This window comes from Anomaloglossus baeobatrachus, chromosome 6, assembly GCF_048569485.1.
Source record: "Anomaloglossus baeobatrachus isolate aAnoBae1 chromosome 6, aAnoBae1.hap1, whole genome shotgun sequence".
NCBI classification, from domain to species: Eukaryota; Metazoa; Chordata; class Amphibia; order Anura; family Aromobatidae; genus Anomaloglossus; species Anomaloglossus baeobatrachus.
In genome coordinates, this window is record NC_134358.1 from 302,897,701 (window position 1) to 302,918,592 (window position 20,892).

General features: G+C 44.7%; 1 protein-coding gene across 6 annotated transcripts in view; it reads right to left on the bottom strand.

Annotated features, from left to right (window-relative positions):
* LOC142244310 (uncharacterized) overlaps nucleotides 1-20,892 on the bottom strand; it is a 417,067-nt gene that overhangs the window by 206,374 nt on the left and 189,801 nt on the right. For all 6 annotated transcript variants that reach the window (XM_075316518.1, XM_075316516.1, XM_075316515.1 and 3 more), the window contains one exon: nucleotides 11,623-11,677. In XM_075316518.1, the coding sequence (XP_075172633.1) occupies nucleotides 11,623-11,677 (55 nt within the window). The remainder of the gene's footprint in view (nucleotides 1-11,622; nucleotides 11,678-20,892) is intronic.

Genomic DNA, 20,892 nt, shown 5'->3' on the forward strand with positions numbered 1-20,892 from the left:
ACATTTGAAAATGTATTTCTATCTCTAACAAGTTAAACATAAATTACAAGAAACAAAGAAACCCTGAAAACACCTTAAAAGGGAACCTGTCACCACTTTTTTGGCATATAAGCTGCGGCCACCATCACCGGGCTCTTATATACAGCATTCTAACATGCTGTATATAAGAGCCCAGGCCGCTGTGAGAACAGAAAAAACACTTTATAATACTTACCTAACGGTCGCGCGGTTGGCCATATGGGTGTCTCCGTTGACCGGTACGTGCGCCGCCTCTTTTGGCCATCTTTGTTCTCCTTCTTCTCTAGCCGCAGTGCATGACTCATCCGACGTCATACACACTCGACAGCATTCAGGTCCTGAGCAGGCGCACTTTGATCTTCCCTGAGTAGGGCAGATCAAAGTATTCTAGTGCGCCTGCGCAGGACCGGCGAGTGTGTATGACGTAGACACATCATGCACACAGGCTTCAGAAAGAGGACTAAGATGACCAAAAGAGTAGGCGCCGGCATCGGAGAACAGAGACGCCCATATGGCCAACCGCGCGACCGTTAGGTAAGTATTATAAAGCATTTTTTATGTTCTCACAGCTGCCTGGGCTCTTATATACAGCATGTTAGAATGCTGTATATAAGAGCCCGATGGTGGTGGTCGCAGCTTATACGCCAAAAAAGCGGTGACCGGTTCCCTTTAAAGGGATATTCCCATATCTAAAGATCCTATCACAATACATAGTAGCTGTATAAATACTAATATTAGCAAATACCTCCAATTAGAAATGTTGCAGTTTTCTTAGGCTGGTTTCACATCAGCGGTTTGTTTTTTTTAACTACAGCAAGAATTAATTTTTTGCCGCAAAACCGGATCCTTTACAAATGCGTTGTCATTTCAATGCATTTGCAATGGAATCGCGGCAAGATGCAGTCACTTGCGGTTGCGTGCGTCATACACTGGATCTGGTGAGATGCGGTATTTTATCTTTCGTCAAAAACGCTACTTGTAGCGTTTTTGACCTCGGACTGCATCTCACTGGATCCTTCACTATCATCTGATGTATTCCCTTTATGCTTTCAACATGCTTCAATCACACCCATCCTTAAAAAGCCTTCTCTTGACCCATCCTCTGTGTCTAACTACCGCCCCATATCTCTTCTCCCCTATGCCTCAAAACTACTGGAAAAGCATATCCATATTGAACTATCCTTATACCTCTCCTCCTGCTCCCTCTTTGACCAGCTACAATCTGGCTTCCAACCACATCACTTTACTGAAACTGCCCTAACTAAAGTCACCAATGACTAAAATAAAATAAAGTCACCAACTGCCAAAGCCAAGCGACACTACTCTGTCCGCCTCCTTCTGGACCTGTCTTCTGCCTTCGACACAGTAGACCTGTGAGGTTTTCGGACTTTTTGCCTTGTTTTGTCATTTTGCTTTAATCTGTTTTTTCTTCATTGGTCATCTTGCTTCCTATTCTGTTGCCCTCAGTCAATATGAATTCCTCGGCTTTTATGTTCCCGCCCTGTTCCCTGCCAGTGACCTGCTTAAGCCATCTCAGCTGATGGACCAGTGTTTCTGAATCCTGTTTTCAGTCTGCCTGTAACCTGGTCACCTGAAGTCTTTGGAAGAACTACTTTTCTGCCATCCTCTGCTTTGGATCCCTGGAACTCGTATCCACACAGGAACTCTTCTGATCTGCCATTGACACTTACAAGTACAGTAATAGAGACGGAATTATACCTTGACACTTCTGCTGAACTTAGAGGATCTATACCTGCTTAATTTGTTCACAGCCTCTGCATCCTGCAACTGTTTAACCCTTCATATTACTTGTATGAAGTAATACAAGAACTGTTCAGCAAACCTGTGTCTCTGTGTTTGCCTTGTACCCTTGCACTAGACTCTATAAAACAGTATTTAACACATTACAAGACCACTCCCTCCTATTACAGATTTTCTCCTCTCTGGGCATCATAGACTTGGCCCTATCTTGTATCTCTTCATACCTAACCGACCGAACTTTCAGCGTCTCCCACTCTCACACCACTTCCTCATCCCACCCTCTATCCGTTTGTGTCCCCCAAGGTTCAGTTCTTGGACCCCTGCTGTTCTCCATCTACACCTTCGACCTGGCACAGCTCAGAGTCCCACGGCTTTCAGTATCATCTCTATACCGACGATATTCAGATCTATCTCTTTGGACCTGACATTACCTCCTTACTAACCAAAATTCCACAATGTCTCTCTGCTATTTCATCCTTCTTTTCTGCGCAATTCCTAAAGCTTAACATGGACAAAACAAAATTCATTGTCTTTCCTCCTCCTCATTCAACTCCTCCACCAAGCCTATCCATCAAAGTTGATGGCTGCTCACTCTCCCCAGTCTCACAAAATCTTGGAGTAACCCACGACTCTGCTCTATCCTTCAAGCCCACATCCAAGCCCTCTTCACCTCATGCCAACTACAACTCAAAAATATCTCGCGGATCCGTGCCTTCCTTAACCAAGAATCAGCAAAAACATTAGTAGATGCCCTCATCTGCTCCTGCCTCGACTACTGCAACCTCCTGCTCTCTGACCTCCCTTCCAACACTCTTGCACCCCTCCAATCTATCCTGAACTCTGCAGCTCGCTTAATCCACCTCTCCCCTCGCTATTCCTTTCACTGGCTTACCATTGCCCAAAGACTCCAGTTCAAAACATTAACCATGACCTACAAAGCCATCCACAACCTGTCTTCTCCTTACATCTGTGACCTAGTCTCCCAGTATCTACCTGCACACAACCTCAGATCCTCACTAGATCTCCTTCTCTACTCCTCTCTTACCTCCTCTTCCCACTATCGCATACAAGATTTCTCCCGTGCCTCCTCCATACTCTGGAACGCTCTACCCCAGCATATCAGACTCTCTCCTACCGTGAAAAGCTTTAAGAGGAACCTGAAGACCCACCTCTTCTGACAAGCCTACAACCTACAATAACCCTCAGTCCAGTACACCACTGCACAACCAGCTCTGTCCTTACCTATTGTAACCTCACCCATACCCTATAGACTGTGAGCCCTCGTGAGCAGGGTCCTCTCTCCTCCTGCACCAGTCTGTTTTCTACTGTTAATGATTGTTGTACTAGTTTTTATGTATAACCTTTTTCACTTTTAAAGCGCCATGGAATTAGTGGAGCTATAATAACAAATAATAATAATAATATTGCAGCGCTAACTGCAATGCAGTTCAATGAGTGCCATATCCTGCTCTACCAGAAGTCATCGCATTCTGGTAGGCAGGATTTTATTGTCTGTCCTGAGCATGCCCAGAAAATAGTTATTCCTCCCCCCGTGCTATCTGATATAGTGGAGCTGCATCAGTCGAAGAAAGAAGACCGACCAGGATCGTGGAGGGGTGAGAGGGAGTAATAAAGTTGCAGTCCCTAAGTGTGTCTGTGTATTTATTTCTAATTAGAAGGTGGCCCGATTCTACGCATCGGGTATTCTAGAATTTACGTATTGTGTAGTTAATGTATGATTTTTATATAGATGTTGTTGTGTGTAGTTACCAAATGTTTGTGTAGGGCGCTGTACCTGTTCTGGGTGTTGTCTGGGTGTGGCGGGGGGTGAGAGCGGTGTTGTTTGTGTGTTGCGTGGAGCGCTGTGTGTCTGTAGCGTTGTGTGTGTGTGTTGCGCGGTTTGTGTGGGTGTGGGGTGTGTGTGTGTTTTGGGGGGAGGTATGTTTTGTGCAATGTGTGTGTTGTGCGGTATGTGCGTATATTTGTGTGTGCCGCGGTGTTTGTGTGTTGGGGGTTGTGTGTGTGCGGCGTTGTCTGTGTGTGTGGGTGTCTGTGTAGGGCAGTGTTTGTGGTTCCCAGTGTGTGTGTGGTGTGTTGTGCAGTGCGTGTGTGGCGGTGTGTGTGTGTGTGTTTTGGGGGGAGGTGTGCACCCCCCATCGTGCTCCATCCCCCATGCTGCGCACCCCCCATCATGCTCCATCCCCCATGCTGCGCACCCCCTATCGTGCTCCATCCCCCATGCTGCGCACCCCCCATCGTGCTCGATCCCCCATGCTGCGCACCCCCCATCGTGCTCCATCCCCCATGCTGCGCACCCCCCATCGTGCTCCATCCCCCATGCTGCGCATTCCCCATCGTGCTCCATCCCCCATGCTGCGCACTCCCCATCGTGCTCCATCCCCCATGCTGCGCACTCCCCATCGTGCTCCATCCCCCATGCTGCGCACCCCCCATCGTGCCCCATCCCCCATGCTGTGCACTACCCTTCGTGCTCCATCCCCCATGCTGCGCACCCCCCATCGTGCTCCATCCCCCATGCTGCGCACCCCCCATCGTGCTCCATCCCCCATGCTGCGCACCCTCCATCGTGCTCCATCCCCCATGCTGCGCACCCCCCATCGTGCTCCATCCCCCATGCTGCACATTCCCCATCGTGCTCCATCCCCCATGCTGCGCACTCCCCATCGTGCTCCATCCCCCATGCTGCGCACTCCCCATCGTGCTCCATCCCCCATGCTGCGCACCCCCCATCGTGCCCCATCCCCCATGCTGTGCACTACCCTTCGTGCTCCATCCCCCATGCTGCGCACTCCCCATCGTGCTGCATCCCCCATGCTGCGCACCCCCCATCGTGCCCCATCCCCCATGCTGTGCACTACCCTTCGTGCTCCATCCCCCATGCTGCGCACTCCCCATCGTGCTCCATGCTGCGCACTCCCCATCGTGCTCTATCCCCCATGCTGCGCACTTCCCCATCGTGCTCCATCCCCCAAGCTGCGCACTCCCCATCGTGCTCCATCCCCCATGCTGCGCACTCCCCATCGTGCTCCATCCCCCATGCTGCGCACCCCCCATCGTGCCCCATCCCCCATGCTGCGCACTTCCCATCGTGCTCCATCCCCCATGCTGCGCACTCCCCAACGTGCTCCATGCTGCGCACTCCCCATCGTGCTCCATGCTGCGCACTCCCCATCGTGCTCTATCCCCCATGCTGCGCACTTCCCCATCGTGCTCCATCCCCCATGCTGCGCACTCCCCATCGTGCTCCATCCCCCATGCTGCGCACCCCCCATCATGCTCCATCCCCCATGCTGCGCACCCCCTATCGTGCTCCATCCCCCATGCTGCGCACCCCCCATCGTGCTCCATCCCCCATGCTGCGCACCCCCCATCGTGCTCCATCCCCCATGCTGCGCACCCCCCATCGTGCTCCATCCCCCATGCTGCGCATTCCCCATCGTGCTCCATCCCCCATGCTGCGCACTCCCCATTGTGCTCCATCCCCCATGCTGCGCACTCCCCATCGTGTTCCATCCCCCATGCTGCGCACAAACCATCGTGCTCCATCCCCCATGCTGCGCACTCCCCATCGTGCTCCATCCCCCATGCTGTGCACCCCCCATCGTGCTCCACAGTCACACATCAGACAGTATACACGCACACATCTGATCGCATACACTCACACACACACACACCCCACTTCTCCCTGTGGGCGGTCCCAGCAGCTGTGCTGCACGCCGTGCTCCTCTGCCGACACTCAGATCCGATCGCATACACTCACACACACACACACACACACACACACACATCAGAACACACTCACAAACATCCGATCACATACACGCACACTGACGATATCGCACAGCGCTCACACAATCACAACATCCGGAGATACCACATGCTTCCGGCCATGTGATCCTCCGGCAGGTCCTGGAAGATCACTGCACGCACAGGATCGCCGCCGAGAAGCAAGCGATATCACGGGATGTTGTGAGTGTGTGGATGCGATCTGATGTGTGTGTGAGAGTGAGTGTGATCTGATGTGTGTGTGTGTGTCTGTTCTTATGTGCGTGTGTGCGCGTGTGTGTGTTCTGCCGCTGCAGGACCTTGATGCGCTCACCTGGGAGCCGGTGTACGCTGGTAACCATGCTACAATATTACATGGTTACCAGCGTACCCCGCCCCCCGCTCGCACGGGATCCCACACCAGCGTACGCTGATGTGGGCTCCCGGTGGTACAGCACTCACCTGGGAGTCGGTTCGGGGAATGCGTGCGGGGGGCGGGTCCAGAGCGAGCGTGCAATGCGTGAGGGGGGCGGGGCGTGGCCGAGTTGCCAATGCGTGCAGGGGGCCGGGGCGAGAGGCCAATCCGTGTGAGGGGGCAAAGCCGAGGCGAGCGGCCAATCCGTGCGGGGGGGGCGGGGCCATGGCGAGCCCAGCAGCCAATCCGCTGTTTGTCATCGTAAGGACACAATTTTGGAGCAAGACAGACAGAATAAGGCAATTATATATACAGATAAAATATTTTTTCTGTGTGTGATGTTTTTTTTAACCCTTTATTGGAGATACTTAATGGTCGAGTAAAACTTGGCCTGACATTAAGAATCTCGGGCTTTATACCAGCTGGTATTAACCCCTCATTACCAAGCAGAGCCACTGGCAGAGTTGGATACAGCCCCAGAAGATGGCGCTTCTATGAAATTGCCATTTTCTGGGGCGGCTGCAGACTGCAATTCGCAGCGGTGGGGCCCAGAAAGCTTGGGCCACCCTGCGCTGGGATTCCAATCCCCAGCTGCCTAGTTGTACCTGGCTAGACACAAAAATTGGGCAAAGCCCACATCGTTTTGTTTTTTTTTCATGAAATAATTTGAATTTCATCATTAAAAAAGGGCTTCCCTATATTTATCTTTCCCAGCCAGGTACAAATAGGCAGCTGGAGGTTGGGGGCAGCCCGTACCTGCTTGCTGTACCTGGCTAGCATACAAAAATATGGCGAAGCCCACGTCGGGTTTTTATTGTTTTGGTTTTTTTACACCCCTAACCCTAGGATTAGGGTTATGTGTTTTGGGGGTTTTAAGTTTTTGGGCAAAAAACTTAAGAAAAAAAAAGAAAAAGAAAAAAAAAAAAAAAAGGCTTCCCTGGATTTTCCATTGCCGGTGAAGGTAACACCAAGCAGTGGGGGTTAGCAGCCAGTACCTGCTTGGGTTACCCTAAGCAATAGAAAATGCAGCGGGAACCCACGCATTTTTTTTACCCCTAACCCTAGGGTTAGGGTTATGTGTTGGAGGTTTTTGTTTTTTTTGTTTTTTAATGAATTTAAAAAAAAAAACAAAAAAAAAAAAACATGGGCGTCGCCCATCGAGCACCCGAGCATTTTACTGAGCGCTCGGTCATCCCTACTCCTGACCACACAGCCAGCAGAACAAGTAATCAGATCAGCTGACTCCAGTGTCGGCCGATTACTTGTTCTGTGTCCCCCTGCATCCATCGCAGTGTGTGCGGGCTGTGAGGTCAGCTGAGTTCGGCCGGCACTGGAGTCGGCTGATTTCAACTCAGAGTTATTGCATCTGTATTACACCTTGCTTATTATCTTCTAGGCGTTCGATTGTCCTTATATATACATATTGCATGACATACCCCTAGATTATTGATTCTCTTTTCAGGTGTGTAATTCTCCGTATTATTCCTCCCCTAGTGGCAGGGCATTATTATTATTACTGCATTGTATTTATTGTAATTATTGTACTGTCTGTGGGTACAAGTTCTTGTCTATGTTTTAATTGTTTTTACATTGTATAAAGTGTACTGTGAATAAAGGTTTTTTTCATTTTCTATTACAGGTTGTGCGTTTATATGCAATGTCTTTTTCCTCCCCTTAATTGAGAGTGTATATAACAGCATGGAAGAGAAACTTATACTGGGATTGAGATTAGGAAACACTGAAATAAAAATATCACATTTTCTAAAGCGAAACTTATCTGAGAATGTCGCAATGCAGATATCCCATTAAATACATCAGATTTTACCTCCTTGCATTTAGGGCATTGCGTCAGGCGATAGAGTGTATTAGGATGTGTGGGAATGTTAAAAGCATCTATGTATTTTTTTTTTAACTTGTATTTAAGAATAAACATAAAAAGATACAACACTTATCACTCTTTTCTCACAATATACAGTAAACCAATGATTGAATAAAAAAAAAAAAAATAACAATATGAACTAAGCATCAGATGCATTTTTACATAGTGACTAACCAGGAAAAATAAAAGAAAATTCCCATATTACCGTTTACAAGTTAGGAGACTAGTTGGCCTGAGCTTCAGTAAGGGCTACACCCGAGGACTGTGTGATGAGCAAGTCACACCACTTTCCCCACAATTTTTTATATTCTTGAGAGCAGCCTCTATTTTATACATTATATTTTCATTTGACACTGCAGTATTACAGTCATATGAAAAAGTTTGGGCACCCCTATTAATGTTAACCTTTTTTCTTTATAACAATTTGGGTTTTTGCAACAGCTACCGTATTTCAGTTTGAGTAATATTTCTGGATTGAAATGAGGTTTATTGTAATAACAGAAAACGTGCAATCCGCATTTAAACAAAATTTGACCAATGCAAAAGTATGGGCACCCTTATCAATTTCTTGATTTGAACACTCCTAACTTCTTTTTACTGACTTACTAAAGCACTAAATTGGTTTTGTAACCTCATTGAGCTTTGAACTTCATAGGCAGGTGTATCCAATCATGAGAAAAGGTATTTAAGGGGGCCACTTGCAAGTTGTTCTCCTATTTGAATTTCCTATGAAGAGTGGCATCATGGGCTCCTCAAAACAACTCTCAAATGATCTGAAAACAAAGATTATTCAACATAGTTGTTCAGGGGAAGAATACAAAAAGTTGTCTCAGAGATTGAAACTGTCAGTTTCCACTGTGAGGAACATGGCAGGCCAAGAAAAATATCAGAAAGGCAAAGAAGAAGAATGGTGAGAACAGTCAAGGACAATCCACAGACCACCTCCAAAGACCTGCAGCATCATCTTGCTGCAGATGGTGTCAATGTGCATCGGTCAACAATACAGCGCACGTTGCACAAGGAGAAGCTGTGTGGGAGAGTGATGCGAAAGAAGCAGTTTCTGCAAGCACGCCACAAACAGAGTTGCCTGAGGTATGCAAAAGCACATTTGGACAAGCCAGTTACATTTTGGAAGAAGGTCCTGTGGACTGATGAAACAAAGATTGAGTTGTTTGGTCATACAAAAAGGCATTATGCATGGAGGCAAAAAAACACGGCATTCCAAGAAAAGCACTTGCACAGTAAAATTTGGTGGAGGTTCCATCATGCTTTGGGGCTGTGTGGCCAATGCCGGCACAGGGAATATTGTTAAAGTTCATGTTCGCATGGATTCAACTCAGTATCAGCAGATTCTTGACAATAATGTGCAAGAATTAGTGACGAAGTTGAAGTTACGCAGGGAATGTATATTTCAGCAAGACAATGATCCAAAACACCGCTACAAATCTACTCAGGCATTCATGCAGTGGAACAATTACAATGTTCTGGAATGGCCATCCCAGTCCCCAGACCTGAATATCATTGAACATCTGTGGGATGATTTGAAGCGGGCTGTCCATGCTCGGCGACCATCAAACTTAACTGAACTGGAATTGTTTTATAAACAGAAATGGTCAAATATACCTTCATCCAGGAACTCATTAAAAGCTACAGGAAGCGACTAGAGGCTGTTATTTTTGCAAAACGAGGATCTACAAAATATTAATGAAAAAACTTTATGGTCTAGACCATGTAGAAGGCGCTTGTACGCCGAAACGCGTAGTCCAAGCAGGCTACCACTCCTAATCTCTTTCCTTCACCGCCCAGAAGTGTGGCTCCAATTTTATGTAAGTTTTTCAAAATAAAGATTTGCAAATGCAAAAAAAAATTTAATATATATCTGCATCCTCAAATTTGTCCGCTGGAGTTATAAAGTTTTTTCATTTGGATTTCCCGTGGCTGGCTCCTGCTCTGGTTTTCCGTGCGGACTATCTTCTGGATTGATACTGGAATCCACACACAGGAGTGTACGGGTAAGCTGGCTTTGAAAACTATTTAGTTTTTTACAAAATATTAATGTCACTTTTTTGTTGAGGTGCCCATACTTTTGCACCGGTCAAATTTTGTTTAACACTAGAACTACTGAGGTAGTCATTTTGACTACTTTGCACTATGTATTTCTATATAGGTGTCACGAGTCCAGTAGTTCTAGTGTTAAATGCGGATTGCACATTTTCTGTTAGTACAATAAACCTCATTTCAATCCAGAAATATTACTCAGTCCATCAGTTATTAGATATATGAAACTGAAATAGCTGTTGCAAAAACCCAAATTGTTATAAAGAAAAAAGGTTAACATTAATAGGGGTGCCCAAACTTTTTCATATGACTGTATTTAATATATTTTCTCCATAGAGCTATAGAGGGTGATCTCTCCCCATCCAGTGCATACCTTACAGTTCATAAAGAGTGTTTCACTCAAGAAAACATCATTGTTCTTCATCATTTCTCGGCTGTATAATCTAAAAAGGCCTCCACCACTTCTGATAAAAGGTGACTTATGACCAAAATATCTGTATCTCAGAACTCCGTCTCATATAAGATGACGGAAATGAGCATTGGGAGTATGACAGCACTCGTGTAGCACTCTGCCCATCCTAGATTGTGTGGAAGGAAAGGAACCTGTTAGGTTTTATAATTCTATTAATCTGCAATAGCTAATCTGCAGGTTAATAGCATTATAAAGGTGCGCGACCGTCATACTGAAATAACCGTATTTTTCAGACTATAAGGCGCACCGGATTATAAGGCGCATTAGCAATGAGTACCTGCTAAGGCGCCTAGGTTCATATATAAGGCGCACCAGATTATAAACCGCAGCGCATTAAGTTCATGACAGCTGCGAACAGGCCGGGATGCAATCCGGAGTTCAGGTGAGAGCACCGGAGATCACCCCGGCCTGTCTGCAGCTGTCATGATCTGAACCGCAATTGCCGGGAAATCAATCACTCGGCGCTCGCGGTCCAGTCTATGCTACACACCGGAGCTCAGGTGAGAGCTCCGGAGTGCAATGGCAGGTAACTGAATCCAGGCCTGGCATTACTGGAGATTCCTCCGGTAGCCAGTCCGACGCTGCTCTTATGTACAGCATTCTAACATGCTGTATATAAAAGAGTGCAGGCCGCGCTGTATAAAATAAACACTTTACTCACCTAAACCGGTCGCTCCAGTGCTGTTTGACCAGATGTGCGGCGCTGTTCTCTGGGACTGGTGCCTGCTCATTCGGCCATCTTGCCCCTCTGTCTTCTGAAGCCTGTGTGCATGACGCGTCCACGTCATACACACTCGCCGGCACTGAGGTCCTGCGCAGGCGCACTTTGATCTGCCCTGCTCAGGGCAGATCAAAGTACAGTATTGTAGTGCGCCTGCGCAGGACCTCAGTGCCAGCGAGTGTGTATAACTCAAAATTCAAATGTCAAATTCCTATATCTTTATGGGTCTGGATTAATTCGGGCTCTGAGAGTGGAGCAGCAGCCACTTCCATTAGATGGCCTTCTGTCAATTGCTTCACAACCCTAACAGGTTAGCGGGTTTTCTAACTTTTCAATTCTTTTATACCACTAATCCACACCATGGAGAGCCTCCTCTTTGATTTTATTTTATTTGAGCATCCTATCAAAGGGTAATCCGCTTTATGTCCGGACTAAACCTACTGCTCTGAGGTATAGAACAGTACAAAGTTGGGAAAAATATTTTCGGAATAAAAATACAAATTAAAACTTACCTTTGATCTGATACATTGTCCTTTTTTTCATTCTGAACTAAATCACTGTTTTCTTCTAAATAAGGAAAAGAGAAAACAAAAAAAATATTTCTGAAGAATAAAGTTATTTAATAATTTTTCTATAAAAAGAAAAAAGCAAAAACAAGACAAATAAAAAAAAACAAAACAAAAACAACACTGTATCGTCTAAAAATATTAGCTCAAATACCCTTACCTTGGTGTATTTTGTATTGAAATGTTAAAAACAATCAATGGTTAGGGTTATTTCCTGAAAACAACCCTGTCATGGTATATGGACGTCACAGAATGGTGTCCCCACACTAAAGGCCACCAGAATGAAGTTGCTCAGAGCAGTTCCTGTTCTGGCAAACTCAAGGTATTCTATGAAATCTACATTTCTTCCACGGCAAAATTACTTTGTGAAGGATCCAAGATGCTGTGGCAATAAGCTAGTCATCCTTTGAAAACAAGGGTCTTCAAAGAGATGCTTTTCAATTTTTTTTTATTTAAAATATGTTTAAAACAGGAGAGTGGTAGGGGAATGGGCTTATAAAGAATTGTTGTCCAAATTAGGTCAGCAACACCTACCTGACATGCACAGAACATGTATTGGAAACGCAAGAAAAAAAATTTAAGAAAGCATTGAATAATAATGATGTACATGGAAACTCAACTATTTGGACTTGGCATGAGAAGTACAATATTACAAATAGGAGAATTTGTCCTTTTATCTTTAAAGTACCACTTCAGGGTTTTTTTTCTTCACTGCAGCGCTGGGAGTGGTACTAAAACCATACACGATATAGACCCGCCCACCGGCGTCTGTGACTAGAAGCCTCAGACACACTCTCACTCAGCGTAGGGGCTCGTCTGACTGCAACCAATCACAGATGCCGGTGGGCGGGGGAAGCAGTGAATATGTATGAGCCTAATGAGCGGCCCAGGAAGAAGAATGAGAGGCTGCAGGAGCAGTGTGACAGCCGCCCTGGTGGATCGGTAAGTATGAAGTTCTTGCTTTTACCTCTTTGCTCCAGATTCTGGTGCCAATAGATTATATGGGGACTGGCATCCGGCCAGATACCAGTGATCAATCCCTTGCTGAACCAAAGTGGGGGATTGATCTGCCAGTCCTCCGAAAAGCAGGGACGAAATGCAAAAAGAACTGACATGCTGCATCTTTGTGGTCACCAAAAAGATGCAGCCAAAAAATCTGCAATGTGCGCACAGCAAAAATGAAATCTCATACACTTTGCTGGGGAAGGAAATACATGCAGTTTTGGGACCAAAACTGCCCCCAAAAAAACGCAGAAAAAAACACGGCCATACAATAAGTTGTAGTCACAAGATGGCATCGCGGGACCGCAGTGGTGAAGGGAACAACTGAAAATGGTGGCTGGTAAGTATAATACTAGGGCAGGGAACTTAAATAGCACCATTCCAGCGCTGAGATAAAAAGGAGTGCTTTTGTGGTGCTTTAAATCTTTAGATGCCACACTTCACCAAGGATTGTAAACTAAGGAAAGAAAAGATCAATATGGTTCTCAGAAAAATACTTAGAACAATTCCACTGACCAACTCCAAAAAATGCAAGATTGTTGTTAGTAATTTAACAAGCAGTAAAAATAAAAAAAAACAGTAAAAAAAGTAACAATACAATCTCTAAAAGAGTAATGTCATTTAAATGCCTAAAATTGTACCAGAACAAACAGCATCACCCACTAGGGGTGTGCATGAGGACAACACAGTGAGTAACAGTATAATGGAAATCACATGGTTACAAAATTTGATAGGTTGACATGACAGATAGATGAAGGCCCGGACTGGCAATCTGCCAAGCCGGGCATATGCCCGCTGAGCCAGAGCACTCCCCTACACAGTGGTTACTCAGCCACACACACATGTGAATGTTCCGCGCGCACATTCGCAGCTCTGCCACAGCGCACACAGTATTGTTTCTTCTTCTGACGCTGGCGAGTAATAATGGGAGGACGTTTAATTGTGGGCGGAGTTCCCGCTCTCCTCTCAAGTAGGCACTGATGAGACTATGGAGTCTTTTCCTGCACTTAATTTCCCCTCTATTTTCCAAATATGGGCGAGACCCAATATGTAAACATTTTATCTATACAGAAGTAGCAGCTTCCTATAAATTGTATATAGAATGCTATATATACATTTCAGGAGGATAAAACTGCTGTATTTACAAGTTGTAGGAGGCTGTGACTGTTGACTACTTACTATAAACTGTATACACAGCAGTCGCAATGTGTTCTATAAAATGTATATGCAGCTGTCACAACCTCCTATAAAATGTACACACAGCAATCACAGCCTCCTATAATGTATATTCACCAGTCTCAGCCTCTTATAATGTATATCCAGCAGTGGCACCCTCTGATAATGTATATCCAGCAGTCACAGCCTCCGATAATGTATATTCAGCAGTCTCAGCCTCCTATAATGTATATGCAGCAGTCATGGCCTCTTATAACGTATATCAAGCAGTGGCAGCCTCCGATAATGTATATCCAGCAGTGGCAGCCTCCGATAATGTATCTGAAGCAGTTGCGTCCTCCGTTAATGTATATCCAGCAATCGCAACCTCCTATAACGTACCTACAGCAGTCGCAGCCTCCTATAATGTGAAAAAGTAGAGAAAGAGGGCCATAGAATGAGGGATCAACCAGACACAAAACTCTATTTTGCCCTTGAGGAAGTCACTACGTGACGATACGCATGGGGCTTGCATCACCAGGAACACTAAGTATGGACATGGGTTTTTTCTATTAGGAATCTTATCCCTGGGCACTTAACCACATTGGGGAGGTGTTTTGCTGTGCTCCTCTGGACTCCTAGACAGTTTTCTTTTATGCATTTGTAAGATCTTGCTTTATTCATTCATTTTGACTTACTGTCATGAATTCACTCATGGGGAGAGAGGACTCAGTTGATTCACTTTGTTTAACATCTGACCATTTATCCAAACCCTAATTTTATGTGTGGGCTTATTTCCATCTCTGCCAGCAGATATAACCTGCTCAGTTGATCATATTTTTGTGTTCTATATATTGTCTGTTCCATTGGATTTTCTGATTATCCAGTCCTGTATTATGCTTAGTTGTTTTGTATTGACATTCTGGTGGTCCAAATGTGTTTTTAATTGTATATGTTCATTGTGTGGGTTTCCTTGACACTTAGTGTCTGGTGAGTTGTTTTTTTTTTTTTTTCAAGCATCAATAAAAACTACTTTTATACACTTCTATATATTGTGTCTGGTTGATCCCTCATTCTATGGCCCTCTTTCTCTTGTTTTTCACTTGCCATGTTTTTGTGCCAGGGGAGATCCCAGAGGTAGTTGTGCCCACACACACACACACACACACACACACACACACACACACACACACACACACGTGTGAAAAATTGTTTGCCCCCTCCCTGATTTCTCATTCTTTTCCATGTTTGTCAAACCTAAAGGTTTCAGATCACCAAACAAATTTAAATATTAGACAAAGATTAGAAATAAACACAAAATGCAGTTTGTAAATGAAGGTTTTTATTACTAAGAGAAATACAAACCTACAGAGACCTGTGTGAAAAAGTGATTGCTCTCCCCCCTTGACAAAAAAAGCCCAAACATTAACTGTGGTTTTTCACATCTTTGGGAAGCGGTGTTCAATATCCCTAGCCACACCCAGGCCTGATTACTGCTATACCTGTTCTTAATCAAGAAATCACTTAAATAGGACCTGGCTGACAAAGTGAAGTAGACCAAACATCCTCAAAAGCTAGACATGTTGCTATCCAAAGAAATTCAGGAACAAACGAGAACAAAGTAATTGAGATCCATCAGTCTTGAAAAGGTTATAAAGCCATTTCTAAAGCTTTGGGAAACCAGAGAGCCACATACAGAGCCATAATTCACAAATGGCGAATACATGGAATAGTGGGTGAACCATTCCAGGAGTGGCTGACTGACTAAAATTGCCCCAAGAGCGCAGCAACGACTCAAAACAGGTCACAAAAGACCCCACAACAACATCCAAAGAACTGCAGACCTCACTTACCTCAGTTAAGGTCAGTGTGCATGACTCCACCATAAGCAAGAGACTGGGGGCAAAATGGCCTGCATGGCAGAGTTCCAAGGTGAAAACCACTTCAGAGCAAAAAGAACATAAAAAGGCTCATCACAGTTTTGCTAGACAACATCTTGATGATCGCCAACACTTTTGGGAGAATACTCTATGGACTGACTAGACAAAAGTTGAACATTTTGAAAGGTGTATGTTCCATTACATCTGGCATAGAAGTAACAAGCATTTCAGAAAAGGAACATCATACCACAGTAAAAATGGTGGTGGTTATGTGATGGTCTGGAGCTGTTTTGCAGCTTCAGGACCTGAAGAACTTGTTGTGGTAAATGGACCAGGAGTTCTGCTGTCTACCCAAAAACACCTGAAGGAGAATGTATGGCCATCTGTTAGTCACCTCAAGCTGAAGCGCACTTGGCTTATGCAGCAGGACAAAGATCCAAAACACACCAGAAAGCCCACTTCTGAGTGGATTAAGAAAAACAAAATTAAGACTTTGAAGTTGCCTAGTCAAAGTCCTGACCTTAACCCCATCAGGCCCGTGCAATTTTTCCATTTTTAGTTTTATTCCTACCCTTCTTCCTGGAGAGCGTTAGATCGTGCTGTCTGTTAGCTGCACGTTTGCGGCTCAAATCAGCAGACATGTGTGGGGAAAATGCGGGCTCACCACGCATACCTGCATTAAAGGGACAGATACAACCTAGGACGTATAGGTATGTCCTAGTGTTAGGGCCATGGTTATGGACTTATGAGCAGTATTCAGAATTATATGAAGATATCCAAAAACAGGACTCAAAATGGCGTTTGAACTGTACTCAGATACGGGACTTTCTGGTCATAAGTGATTCATGCTGACTTAGCTTAATACATATATATCTCAGAATAAGTTCTTTTTGCGGTTTACCCAATAGGAGAAGTGTCACGTATTCTTGACTCCTAGCCAACTGATTTCTTTAAATGTATCTGAACTTCTGTAATTAAACCAGTTATATTTCCTACCCAGATCCGTGGTCATTTCTGATCTGTGTGGACGAATAGCATGCATGCAACTAACAAATGACTCATGATTGGAATGCAGACGGGTTTAAGACGTGGATGCATAACTTGAATTGCATCGCCCTAAATTATGCCCCCCTTAACACTAGGTTATAAAGGGGTTAATCAGATTGAGATGCTGTGGCATAACCTTCAAAAGGTTGTTCACGCTCTGAAACTCTCCAAAGTGGCTGAATTACAACAATTTTTCATAGATGAGTGGGCAAAAATTCCTCGAACGCTGTAAAAGACTCATTGCCAGTTATCACAAGCGCTTGATTGCAGTTGTTGCTGCTAAGGATGGCCCAACCAGTTATTAGGTTTAGGCGGCAATCACTTTTTTACACAGGGCCCTAAATGTTTGGATCTCTTTTTCTCTTAATAATAAAGACCTTTGTTTATAAACTGCATTTTGTGTTTACTTGTGTTATCTTTGTCTAATATTTAACTGTCTTTGGTGATCTGAAACATTTAAGTGTGATAAACATGGAAAAGAAAAAAAAACAGCAAGAGAGTGAAAAAGAAAGAGAGAAAGAGACAAAGAAAGAGAATGAGAGAGAAAGAGTTTCCATTTGAATAAAACATGTAAGTGAAAAAAAAAAAATGGTACCAATGTCATCAGTGTTTAGGATCAGTGCGTCAGAGTCTGATTTTAGCATCAGTAATTTTACAATATGGATAAAGAAAGAAATTACAAAGCTTCTTCTATACTTTGTAATGTTAAACAAGTACAGCACATAGATGGCACATGGATAATACACGGATGCCATGGGTATGCTGTATGGGGTTTGCCATGGACCCATAGACTTCTTATGGCCGTGTCATCTATGCTGGTAGAAACAAAAAAAAAAAGGACATGTTTCCATGTGTGTTGCACCATAGGTTATAATGGTTACATGTGGAATCCGTGAAAAAAATGGACGCCTCATGTACTGGAAATATATACATGTGAAGGGGCCTTGATCGAAGTGCTGCTGATTCATTTTTTCTATATCCATTTGACCTATGGGTACATGTGCATTGCAACCACTGCATGAAATTTGATGTTGCTCTTAAAGATACAGTATATATACAAACACACACACACACGCACTAAACAAAAATATAAATGCAACACTTTTTTTTTCCTAATTTTTCATGAGCTGAACTCAAAGATTTAAGTCTTTTTCTATGTACACAAAAGGCCTTTACCTCTTAGGCTATGTGCCCACGCTGCGGATTTACCGCGGATTTCCCGAAAATCTGCAGCAGCGGCACTTCCAAGCCATTTCAATGGCATTTTGGAAATGCTGTGTCCATGCTGCGGATTTTTCCGCTGCGGATTTGCCGCGGATTTTGATGCGGAAAAATCTGCAGCATGTCAATTGTTTGTTGCGGATTTTGGTGCGGATTTGGGTATAGAATGGGGAAAAAAAAAAAAAAAAATCCGCATCAAAATCCGTGGCAAATCCGCGGGTGCGGATTTGCCGCGAAAGTCGCGGATTTTCAGGCAGAAAAATCCGCAGGTACATTCTACCGTGGACACATAGCCTTAAGGCTATGTGCCCACGCTGTGGATTTACCGCGGATTTTGCCGCGGATTTCCCGAAAATCTGCAGCAGCGGCACTTCCAAGCCATTTCAATGGCATTTTGGAAATGCTGTGTCCATGCTGCGGATTTTTCCGCTGCGGATTTGCCGCGGATTTTGATCCGGAAAAATCTGCAGCATGTCAATTGTTTGTTGCAGATTTGGTGCGGATTTTGGGTATAGAATGGGGAAAAAAAAAAAAATCCGCATCAAAATCCGCGGCAAATCCGCACCTTTCATGCAGAAAAATCCGCAGGTACATTCTACCGTGGACACATAGCCTAAGTATTGTTCATGAATTTGTCTAAATCTGTGTTAGTGGCTGTTTATTGTTGTATTGTCCAACCTAAGGCACACCTGTGCAATAGCATAGAACAACAGGAAATTACGGTCCTGCACCAATGGGGAATACCTTGTCAGGTGCTGCAGAGAAAGGAGTCCGGTCGGATAGTCCTTGTAGAGCTGACATGAGGTGCACACTGGTAATCAGAAGAAGAAAGTCTGATAATGTATCCAGGAGTAGAGGGGGCTATACTTGTGCAACAATGATGCTGCTAATCAGCATCTTGATATGCCACACCTATGAGGTGGAAGAATTATCTTGGCAAAGGAGAGGTGCTCACAAACACAGATTTAGGCCGATTTCAAACGTTGGTGTTTCAGGTACGCGTGACATCCGTTTTTAACACGAATGCTACACGTACCCATGTCAGTCTATGGTGTTTCTCACACGTTCGTGTTTTCCCACGGACCGTGTGACTTTGCGTTTCCCTGCACACACACACGGAGACATGTCCGTTTTTTCTCTGGCAGCACTGATGTCACAAGGCCCGCACACTGATGTTGTCCGTGTGACATCAGTGTGACACATACCAGGGAAAACACATGTCTTTGTAATAAAAATATTTTCTGTATTCACCTGTATCCATCACTGCTGTCTTCGGCTCTGCTGCCTCCGGCTTCTGACCCCGGTTCATTATTCTCATAGAATATTCACTGCAATGATGAGCTGGAAGCAGCAGCGCCAGAGACTTCAGTGCCGGGGACCGCATCGCTGGGGATAGGCGAGTATCCAGCAGAGTGAGTGTGTGTGTGTGTGTGTGTGTGTGTGTGTGTGTGTGTGTGTGTGTGTGTGTGTGTGTGTGTGTGTATGTATGTATGTATGTATGTATGTATTAGTGATGAGCGAGTATGCTTGTTACTACTCGGTACTCGCACGAGTATCAATGTACTCGGGCTACTCGGCGGGGACCGAGTAATCTTGCGATACTCGTGCTGTACTCGTGGTCTTCATGTTGGCGCTCTTTTTAGAGCCAGCCCTTATGCAGGGATTGGCTGGCAGACCAATGCAATGCCACAGCCCTGTTGTGGAATTGCAGTGATTGGCCGGCCCTCACAGCATGACCGTGCCTTTAGCCCGACACTTCCCCGCTCGGCTACGGCCCCTCCCGCACTCCACTCCGCGTGTATATATATATATATGCACGCTTACACACACACGTACGTTTTTTTATTTAATTTACAGTTTTATGGTTTCTACATGCTGCCGGTGGTCATTTCACAAAAATACTCGGGTCTCCCATAGGATAACATTGGGCTCGGTGCTCGGGCCGAGTACACGAGTATCTTGGGAGGCTCGGCCCGAGCCTCGAGCACCCGAGCTTTTTAGTACTCGCTCATCACTAGTATGTATATATATATATATATATATATATATATATATATATATATATATATACACACACACCGTATATGCCGGCGTATAAGACGACTGGGCGTAGTATAAGACGACCCCCAACGTCTGCCCTAAAAATATAGAATTTGGGATATACTCACTGTATAAGACTACCCCGCTCCCAAATGAAAAAAAGTCTGCTTTGATTGCAACATGTTAATTTTAATTCCGCGAGAGCCGTACAATATGTTTTTAAAGGGCCATTGACAGATCAATCGCTCCAATGTTCACTTAGTACAGCAAGGAATGCTCCTCCCTGCTGTATAAAGCCACAACTGGACTGAAACAATGGTACAACACTCTGCTACAAACAGACACACACAACTCTGCTACAAACAGACAAACACACACAACTCTGCTACAAACAGACAAACACACACAACTCTGCTACATACAGACAAACACACACAACTCTGCTACATACAGACAAACACACACAACTCCGCTACATACAGACAAACACATACAACTCTGCTACATACAGACAAACACATACAACTCTGCTACATACAAACACACACAACTCTGCTACAAACAGACAAACACACACAACTCTGCTACAGACAAACACACACAACTCTGCTACAAACAGACAAACACACACAACTCTGCTACAAACAGACAAACACACACAACTCTGCTACAAACAGACAAACACATACAACTCTGCTACATACAGACAAACACACACAACTCTGATACATACAGACAAACACACACAACTCTGCTACATACAGACAAACACACACAACTCTGCTACATACAGACAAACACACACACACACAACTCTGCTACATACAGACAAACACATACAACTCTGCTACATACAGACAAACACACACAA